Source organism: Pelophylax lessonae, assembly GCF_965119305.1.
Source record: "Pelophylax lessonae genome assembly, chromosome: 4".
Taxonomy (NCBI): Eukaryota; Metazoa; Chordata; class Amphibia; order Anura; family Ranidae; genus Pelophylax; species Pelophylax lessonae.
In genome coordinates this window covers 568,010,624-568,020,528 of record NC_138771.1, presented here as the reverse complement: position 1 = coordinate 568,020,528, position 9,905 = coordinate 568,010,624, and the positions used below count along the sequence as shown (strand labels likewise).

Below are 9,905 nucleotides of genomic sequence, written 5' to 3'. Positions count from 1 at the left end.
CAGAGATTTGTTTTTTGCCCTGTAGTAGCTGTTATAGCACATTTATACAGCTGTACATGCCCAAAAATTAGTAGTTTCTTTCTAAAGTCTTACGTTTGCCATACATTGCTAGATTTCTAGCCAATTCCTGCTGAATGAGCTGAAATTCAAGCTGTGGGCGAATTTGGATGGATTCCTAAACAGCGTTTGGACAGTGTATGGCCAGCTTTAGCAGTTAAGGGAGAAATTAAGCAATTAAGGGAGAAAGGATGAGAATGATGGAAGGAGGATACTGCAGTGTATGAAAGGAATATGGGCCGAAAATCATAAGAAAAAAAAACTGTCGGCCAGTGTGTACAACTCCTTGTCCGACAGAAGCTGGTCTCATGACCAGCTTCTGTCAAACAAGCATGCTGAAACACCAGCAGTCAATTGGCATCTGAACAGCGCTCACAGCCAACGCAAACGCTGACCAGTGTGTTCGGGGGGGGGGGGGGGGGTACGTACACAATAGCATGAGTCGGTGAGCCCACCTTAGAATGCTGATTACTTACTGAGCCGCCAGGACACTTCTTGTGCCCCCCTTGATGATTAAGGTAGACCACGGCCATGGCATTGTCTGAATGAATTTGTACTGTACACCCCTAAAGACGAACTGTCCAATGAGCCAGATAAAGTCTGATCGATCCGAGTTCCAGTACATTAAATCGGCAGTCTGAACTCCCTGAGCACGTCTGTGCTGAGGATGCCTTCCCACCTGGACAGGCTGGCATCCGTGGTATCAACCGTCCAGTACAGGGGGGGGGGGGGGGGAGGGAGGATTTTCCCTTTCGAAGTGCCAGAGAACAAAGCCCCCTCTAGAGACCGTGGATCCTGTTCCATTTTACCAGTGATCTTGTGTGGAACCGTGTAAAGAGACCGCCTCGAGGGTGGACACCATCAGGCCCAGCACCCGCATGCAAGCCCGGGAGTATGGCCGTCTGCTGAACAGAAGCTGAATTGCCTCCTGCAATGTCTGGAGTTTTTCCAGGGGAAGAAACACTCTGGCTGAGGCCGAGTCAGACCCTGATAGTCCAGTTTTTGTGGACAGAACCAAAGCAGACTCCTGAAGGTTCAGAATCCAACCATACCCTCAGAGTTCACAAAGCAATCTCCAGTTTGCCACCAGAGCAGTCGGATACTCCGCTCGCAGAAGATGATCGTCCAGGTACCCCAGTACCGCAATCCTCCACTGACGCAAACAATGCCAGCCCCTGGGCAAACACTCTTATGAAGACCTGAAGAGCGGAGGCAGGACCAAGGTCAACACAACAAACTGAAAATGCTTCCTCCGTTTTGCCGTAGGCAGGGAGTGATGGTAACCGGCGCATATTAGAATGTGCAGGTAGACGTCCTTGATGTCGAAATAAGCGAGCAGACATCCCCCTGATGTAGAGACGGCACTACCGTGTGAATGGACTCCATGCGGAACTTCTGTACTCACACAAAGCAGTTTAGCGCCTTGAGGTCCAGAATTGGATGTACCTTGCCTTCCTTCCTGGGGACTGTAATGAGGTTTTAGTAAAAACCCCTAAAAATGTTCCGAAGTCTGAACCAGAACAATCACCCTTGGAGTAACAAGTCTTGCACTGCCCCAAAGAGACCCCGTAAGCAATCTGGGGACAAGTACAGGTTGGAAGGGAAGAACCTTTCTAGAGGATAAGATTGAACTTGATCCTGTAGCCTGACAGAATACCTTTGTGGACCCACTTTCCTGTACCAGGGGAGGTCCATGGATCCAGAAACCAGCGAAGACGTCCCCCCCACCCCAGGTACGGGTGAGGGCGCCCCTGCATGCAGAGGCAGCCTTGTCCGCAGGTCTGGAAGAGCCCACTCATGGCTAGCCAGACCAGGCCCTCTTGGGACCTCTGGTGGCAGCTTTTGATCCCTTGTCTTGAGACCTTGATTAAATTCCATTTAAAAAGAAAAAATTGCAAGGAACTAGGTCCTTACTCCTGACTAGGTAGAAAAAAAACAGAGTGCCTATAGCTGAGAGTGGGAGTATACCCCTGGGACTGCCCTTAAGCGTAGACAAGCTTTTTCCTGCCTAGTGTCCTACTCCTGTAGGGGGCAGTATACCCAATGGTTATGAAGAATCAGGAGCCGTGTCCGTCAATGAACGAAAGAGAAATATATTTTTGTCAGGGCTTCAATTTATACCATCATAATGGAATTCTGCCTTCTTTCTTTCCGAGTCTGAAATGTTGGTATGGACAGCAGCTATGTATCACCACAGAAGCCTGATTAACACCAAATCTGCTGTTCGCTTTTTTTGTTCCATGCAGCAGTAGCCCATGTGGACGGGTCTGTTTCTGGGTGCAGTGCAGGTGGCTCTGTGCTGGGTCGGAGGGGGCAGCCACACAGCTGGCCCTTATAGTATGGTAAATACTGAAGCTGTAGCCGCCAAACAACCCCTACATTAAAAAACAGGGTTTTTTTTATATTACACATGTATAAATATATATATATAGAACGCAAATGACATTTACAAAGAGAATACAAACTGCGGGACAGACCATTTCAGTGTGTGTGTGTGTGTGTGTGTGCTCACAACTCGTGTTTAACAAACTGCGTGTGTGTAGAGGTCAGTCTGTCTGTGTACATCTGTAAACCCAGCATTCATATGTCCCTGTTTCTACAGCAGACATCTGTGGTATGATGTTTTGGACCCTTTTTGCACAAATACTTGTATATTAGTTGGCCTCGTTTTCCCACATGTATACTTATATATGGTATCTAAAGGTTTGTGTGCAGATCACTATGGAACCTGTATGTGTGTGGTGCAGAATGGTTCCTGTATTAGGTATGTGTGGGGTGCAGAACTGATCCTGTATAGGTATGCGAGTGGAGCAGAATAGATCCTGTATACGTATGTATGTGGAGCAGAATGGACCCTGTGTGTAATAGGCTGGCTATGTGTGCAGAGCAGTGAGTGGTACACACAGCGTAAGGTAGTACACGTCCGCAACATGTGCATGGTTTCAGGGTTGTAGTAGTCCTATTTATGTGAATAGCAGTTAATGTCATGGGTGTAGACAATTCTAGAGATGTATTGTGTATGGCAGTATAGTATATAGCAGTATGGGCACAGTGTACACGTAAACATGCACAGTTACCATAGATAAAGCTATATAGATGCTCTGTAGGGGTACGTGCATACAGTAGTAAGAATCTTGTTCATATGCACAGCAGATTCTTGGTGCATCTAGTGCTAGGGATTTTCTGTGTATATGGCAGTGTACAAATCCCATGTGTACGGCAGCATGGCATGTGTGGGTGTGTGTGTGGGGGTGTGTATGAACAGCAATAACGGACCCCACCATTTAAGAGTCCTGGTTTATAAAGTCAGTGTACATGTATACATACACAGTACAGGTCCTAGAGATCCCCTGTGTGTAAACAGCAACACAGAGCCTTGTATGTTTGTGCACAGCAGTAGGGATCAGCAGTGACAGTTTAGAGCCAGGTATGAGTACAACTGTAGGAATCAGCAATGAGTGTGTACAGCTATATAGATAACCCATATGGGGTTGTGTGTACAGCTGTGGGAATCAGAAATAAGTGTGCACAGCTATACAGATAACCCATAGGAATTTGTGTGTGCGCAACCATATGGAAAACCCACAGGGGTAGGTGTGAACATCCGTAAGGATCAACAAAGTGTGTAAAGCCATACAAATAAACCATTGGAATTTGTGTGTACAGCTGTACAGATCAGCAATGAGAGTGTACAGCTTTATGTATAACCCATAGGGGGTTTATTGTTTATAGCTACATGGATCAACAATGAGTGTGTACAGCTGTATGCACACATGAATATCCCAGGATGGGCCCTTGAATACAGTATGTCAGTTTGTATGGATCAGTATTGAGTCAGAAATTGTAGAGCATTGTAGATCAGTGTATATGTGTCCTTTGCTTAGATTGAGAGTCCCGCCCTCGAGCACACGTTATCGGTGGAGGTGATGGGAGAATTGCGCACAGAATCAGAGGGTCACTGCTGACCTCTGTTACTGTTCTTATCGGTAGAGTTCAGATTGATGTCCTGGGAGGAGGGGCGGCGTGGAGGCATGCGCTCATTGATCCGATCCAGACCTCGGGCTTCTTCAAAGCTGCGGATCTTGTGCTGTGGAGAGAAGCCTCGGACAGCTGTGGGGAGAAAAGATTGCTGATGAACACATCTCATACTGTATACATGACAAACATAGAAGAACTTTGGGAAGCACCTTCAGCAAGGGGAAAAAAAAGAAGCAAAAAACTATGCATGCTACGATTGCTAACCCTCATTCTGAAAACGGTTGTTGCCTGGATACCTCATATTTTGTGTGTCACTTACATGGAATGAGAATGCAGCCAGTGAAGTCTGATCTGTATTGGAGATTAAAGCTAGCAATAGATGGTTTGAATTTTGTCCGGTTCAGCAGGGACCGGCCAAGATACGAACCATCAATCAACTTGGATACAACCAAGGCTGTTGGATTTTTCATGCATTTTTTTTTGCCAGCAGCTATAGCTGTTGGCAGTAATCACTGTGTGTTCTTCTGGTCAGGATGGCTCTGCCCCCGCTGGGAGAACACGATAGGGGAATATGTCTCGCAGAGCTATCAACGCTGACTGTGTTGATGGGGGAATTCAAGCGATTTTCTTTCCTGCAACCCAGGGTTGCAGGAAAGAAAATCTAATCATCTACGGCCTACTTTAAAGTATAAAAGCCACTGGATCAAAGTGACAGTTCAGCTGCTTTAGGCAAAATGCGATAGGTTCCCTCAGTGCAGGTTTCCTTTAAGCCCTGGTTATCTAAAACAACTGCCTGTGTTATATACAACAAGAAGATCCTTCAAGGTGTGCTGTAAAAACAGAGAAGATAACTGGATGCAAAGAGCAACCCAGACATTGCTATATTTAGGGCCATTGATAAAGGAAGCCCTTTGTTCCTCCTGACACCCACTTCTATCTTTGAATGCACATGAGGGGTGCCGATTTTATCCCTGAGCTTACCATTGAGTTAATCCAGCAACAGAAATTTCACCCTCCCTATGTTTCTGTCATGCAATGCTGTTGCAACATTTGGTACCATTGCCAACACAACCACATGCACAGATCAGAGATCAACATCTGTCAAAATAACAGGTATCAGATGTGGACCTTCTTAAAGCATAAAACCATGTAAATGTTTAAAATGTACCACTTAGTCTAGCTGGATATCCATTACAAATAAATGTACTTTACATAAAACATGTAAATGAATCGGCCTTTATACAGGCATCTGGCAATCCTCTACAGCCTGAAGGGCAGCACTCAGAGGCATTTGGAGCGTTGCTGCTATGTACAGCACGTCATCTTAACACTGAATATACTGAAAGGTAGAGGAGCACAGGCAGTGATCCGCTGCTATCCCTCACCGTCCAATTAGTCGGCTGTATGGGAAATGTGAAAAAGGATACACCCATGCTTTCTTGTAGTTACCCATCAGGCAAGTACAGGGCCAGGCCGAAGCAAAGGCACCTGCCTTAAGCGTTGTGGTGGTGGGGTGGGATTGGTGTAGCTGGGTTGCAAGCCTCTCCTGCCTCTGCATCACCCAGCCATGTCCTGAACTGTGCAGGACTCAGCTGACAATCAGACAAAGATTACACTGGGAGATCGCAGTTCTTCCTGTGTAACCAGCAGAACCCTGCTGTCAGTGTGAAAGCCATCCACTGCTCAGGTCCTGTTCTGCATTTATTTATGAATGAAAGCTACTTTGGGGTTACAAAAAAAAAAAAAAAAACCCCACACATACTCACCTCTACTGCTGCAGCATTATTGTAATGCTGCAGCTGTCCCCTGCCGGCTCCAAGACTGAGAACTGAGTGATCACATGAGCGCTGATGACTCATTTCTCAGCTCTGAGCAGAAAGCTATAACCGTCAGCCACCACTCACTGATCTGCCCCTTCAGCGCTCACTGGTCTGGAAAGAGGACAGATGCAGCTGGCTTCAGCTCTCAACCATGCGCTGAAAGCTGGAGCCAGGTGTAAATCAGGTATCTGGTGTGAATTACAATAAAATAGTGGGGATCCTTCCAGAGCATGAATCAGCTCTGTGCCATCAGCTGACAGTGGACTTTAGCCTGCTATCAGCTGATTCTGGGTCACAGAAGAGCACATGCAAGTGTACTGGTTGAACTAGATACACGTGTGTCTTTTTTCAACCAGACTAACTATGTAACAATATGCAATTCCTGTGACCCACAAGAGAAGGATGATCAAAAAAGCTTTGGCTCTACTACTTATTTTTTCTCTTAGTGAAAACAAACTAGTTTTTAACAACTCAGTTATTTTAATTTAGTTTGTGGTGCCAAATAAAAATGCTTTGTACCAGGAAAACAATTCCAGGACCTTTTTTTAAAAAAAAGGGACAAATCGCAGAATAAAATTACTTAAAAACTTTAGTTAACCCCTACTAATTAATATTAGTATTAATTCCTTCTTTTCCTTCCCTAATTTTTTTTTTTTTTAATGGTTTTAAAGTTAATGTTAACGAAAGAGCTGGGTTGAGGTACACTTTAGCATCCTCACTTTGTGGTTTAGAGGACTTTGTTCTGCCTCCCATACCTCAAGGCTGCTGAGACCACTAGAAACAGTATCAAGAGTGCTTACTTTATTCCAACATCCTAATCTACATGCTTGTTTGAAGTCAGGGTCTCAAAGTACTTAAGTCAGAGACAGTCTTCTAACATGCATTTTGAAAAGGAAATCAGCAGCTGCATCTTCTATATATGTTTTTAATGTGCTCCACTTGAACAGAAAGCATAGAATTAATTTGGATCATGACAACCAAGGAACAAGCATTTTCAGAAGGAAAGATCAAAAGCCGCTTTCATACTCCCTCAGTACAGGTTTCCTTTAAAAGGCAATGCCTTTCTAGGTTAAACACAGAACCGGTCATTGATACTTCTCATTCTGCACATGCTAGTCTCCTAGCTGTCATATTTACCCTCTTGCTTTTATTTGCTGTATCCATTTCCTGTTTGAAACAAGCTTGCAAATAAAAATATCTGCACATTTGTCCCAGGTCAGTGATAAACCTTTCTCAACCCAATTGGTCAGTGTACTGGTCACACAGCTAGCATCTTCAGAAGGGACTATGTAAGCTCTTAGGTCTTTTTTTTTTTTTTAAAGGCATTAAAAAAATTCACACACTACAGCACCCCCTTGTGTCAGTTCTTCTAACTGCAGGATGAATGATAGTAAACAGAACATTTTTTGCAGGAGCTTTAGATAAGAAATAGGTGTCTCTTACCTTCCTGAGCTTCAACTGTGGCTGTAAAATAAACACAAAAAGAACAGCAATACATTTAATCCAAATTGCAGATAATGCTGACCCTCATCCAACAAAGTATCAGAAAATTCCTGCATCAATCAGCCAGAATCAGTACCACATTTGAATAAAGGACTCAAGAAAGAATCTGACTGGGTCTATCAAGGAACAGACAGTTCCTAATAGAGACAAATTCAACAAACAAACTGCAAACTTAACATACAATTCCTTTTAGCTATTTCATTTCATTTTGGATGATTTCCCGATCATGTTTTGGGGCAGGAAAAAGTGAAGGAAGAAGAATATCTTCATTGAGGTGAAACAAAGGGATCACCTTCGGTAGGAAGGACAGTCTGTCTCAAAACCACCTTGTCCAAAACAAAAAAGAAGGAGGACTCTTTACAAGAAAGAGCTGCCAACTTATACATATGCTTAAAGGAGAAGTACAACCAAAGCTCATTTGTCTGTACTTCTCCTGTGGATCACAGGAGTGCAGTTCATTCTGTGACCAATTTTCATCACTGGCTGATGTCACAGAGCAGGTCCAGGTTGAGGAAAGATCACGCCATATGGTTGGGATCCACATAGAACCCTGGCCTGGCACCTGGCCCAACCTCCCAGTAAGCTGTTGAGAGCCTGGGCCAGCCGCTCCCGCCCCCATTCATCAATCCATAGCAGTATAATACTCATGCAGCCAGTAATGGAGAACAAGCTGTTCCTCTCTGCAGAGACCAACAGCCAGAAAGTGGTGGTCAAGTGTAATGACCTGCATAGCACCCTATTGCTAATTAGATACATTGTACTACATGGCAAGGTGAGTGCCTAATGCAGGATCCAGTGTCCAAAGTCAACATTACAAACAAGCTACTACACACTGTCAGCGCTTCATAGAAGCTTCACAGAAAAAAAAAATTGAATAGCGTCTCAAAGATAGGGCGGGGTTATACAAGTACGCTTTAGGGGCTGCTACAGTGTACAGTCACCTTAAGATAATCTGCATACAACTCACTTTCTAAGAATAAAAGTACTATATAGTTAAGATAAAGAGATTTTTGCAGCTTAAAGACATGAGCTGTACAATGCAACACACCAAAAAATTCCACCTGCAACTACTCATTGCTCAGACATGTATGATGAGTGGATGGGAACAAAGAGTCTCTGTACAATTCTTTATTACATAGTACAGAAAGCCCCTGGAGAAAGGTATTGTTATAATATAAGAAAAGGCTTTTTAAAAGCAAGCCTAATTAACCATTTCTGTGTTATCCCAGTGCGGCAAATTTGAAAAGACAATGCTACAAAAAAAATACCAATATACTCAATATCGTCAAATTACATAATTCACTAAAACAATTTCACTGACACCTAGATATAACTGGCTCCTGGACTGCTAAGGTGCCCACAGGCATGGCAGTGGCCTAATGTGCCTGTTTTTGGCAGATCGAGCAATAATGAAATGTCTATCGGACAGCCCAGTGCCTCTTTTCTCCATAGCTGGAGTTGCACCAGTATCGCTGTATAGACCTGAAGCTGTGCCACAGAAGACATCAAATCACTTCAGAAACAAGACTGATATAATTTGTGTACGTTAAGGATTTTGTTTATTTTAACAATTTGCACACTCTGTATTGTGTGTCTCACAAGTATCCCATATTTCCAGCCCTTGTATACTGATTTCTTTGCTATATATGTTGGTAAATGAGCACCTCCCCCTAGTGGTGTAAAAAAAATACAGTATAGGACCAGTCTCTGTATGTTGCTATGAAGGAGCGCGGCTGACGTACTACTCGCAGCACGCACGCTCGGAAACGCGTTGCACCCTGGTGACGTCATACACCCACGCCACTTGACCTTCTGCTTTCCAAGCCTCGCTTTGGATTTCCATCCACCACACGGCCGGCCCTACAGTGAACAGCGGGGAGCAGTTTGCACGGTGTTGCCGTGTCAGCGGATGACCACACACCAACCGGATGATTTATGTGACTGTTCTACTTATTATGGTCATCCATACCTACTCTATGTGATTTACTATTTGTTCTATTGTGTGATAAAGTTTATAGTCTACACTTAAGAGGTGCCTCTCCTTTTGTTTAAACATTCCCATAGACACACTCCTAAACCTTGTGGACAGCCTTCCTAGAAGAGTTAAAGCTGTTATAGCGGTAAAGGGTGGGCCAACTCAATATTGAACCCTAAAGACTAAAGGCCCGTACACATGATAAGAAAATCGGAAGGAAAATTTCGTACGATGAATGATATGCCGATTTTCGGATTGTTAGTATAGTGCTTTCGACAGCCGATTTGATTTTCGGACGACAAAAACTGGATGTGCAGGCTATAAAATTTTTATCGTACGTCAACACAACGTCCTATTTTCGCTTAATTAGTACAGTTTTCATCTGAAAAAAATCTTAAGAGCAAGAATAGGCATGCTCAGAAACGAAAGAACACATGCAAAACAATTCGACACATGACATCACTTCTGAAGTAGGATTGTCATACGGGAATTTTCGTATGAAAGTAACCTCTTCACTTTCAACATGAGACTAGCATGCAACAAAAAATGGACGACAGATCATTTGATAATCT

The 9,905-nt window shown here is 43.9% G+C and overlaps 1 protein-coding gene across 1 annotated transcript in view; it reads right to left on the bottom strand.

The window, feature by feature from the left end:
• Window positions 1–3,353: 3,353 nt before the first annotated feature.
• Window positions 3,354–9,905, bottom strand: part of PPP3CC (protein phosphatase 3 catalytic subunit gamma) — a 151,414-nt gene continuing 144,862 nt past the window's right edge. The window contains exons 13-14 of the mRNA XM_082255785.1: window positions 7,299–7,319; window positions 3,354–4,167 (exon numbers count right to left, since the gene is read on the bottom strand). Of these exons, the coding sequence (XP_082111911.1) occupies window positions 4,013–4,167; window positions 7,299–7,319 (176 nt within the window). The 3' untranslated portion in view covers window positions 3,354–4,012. The remainder of the gene's footprint in view (window positions 4,168–7,298; window positions 7,320–9,905) is intronic.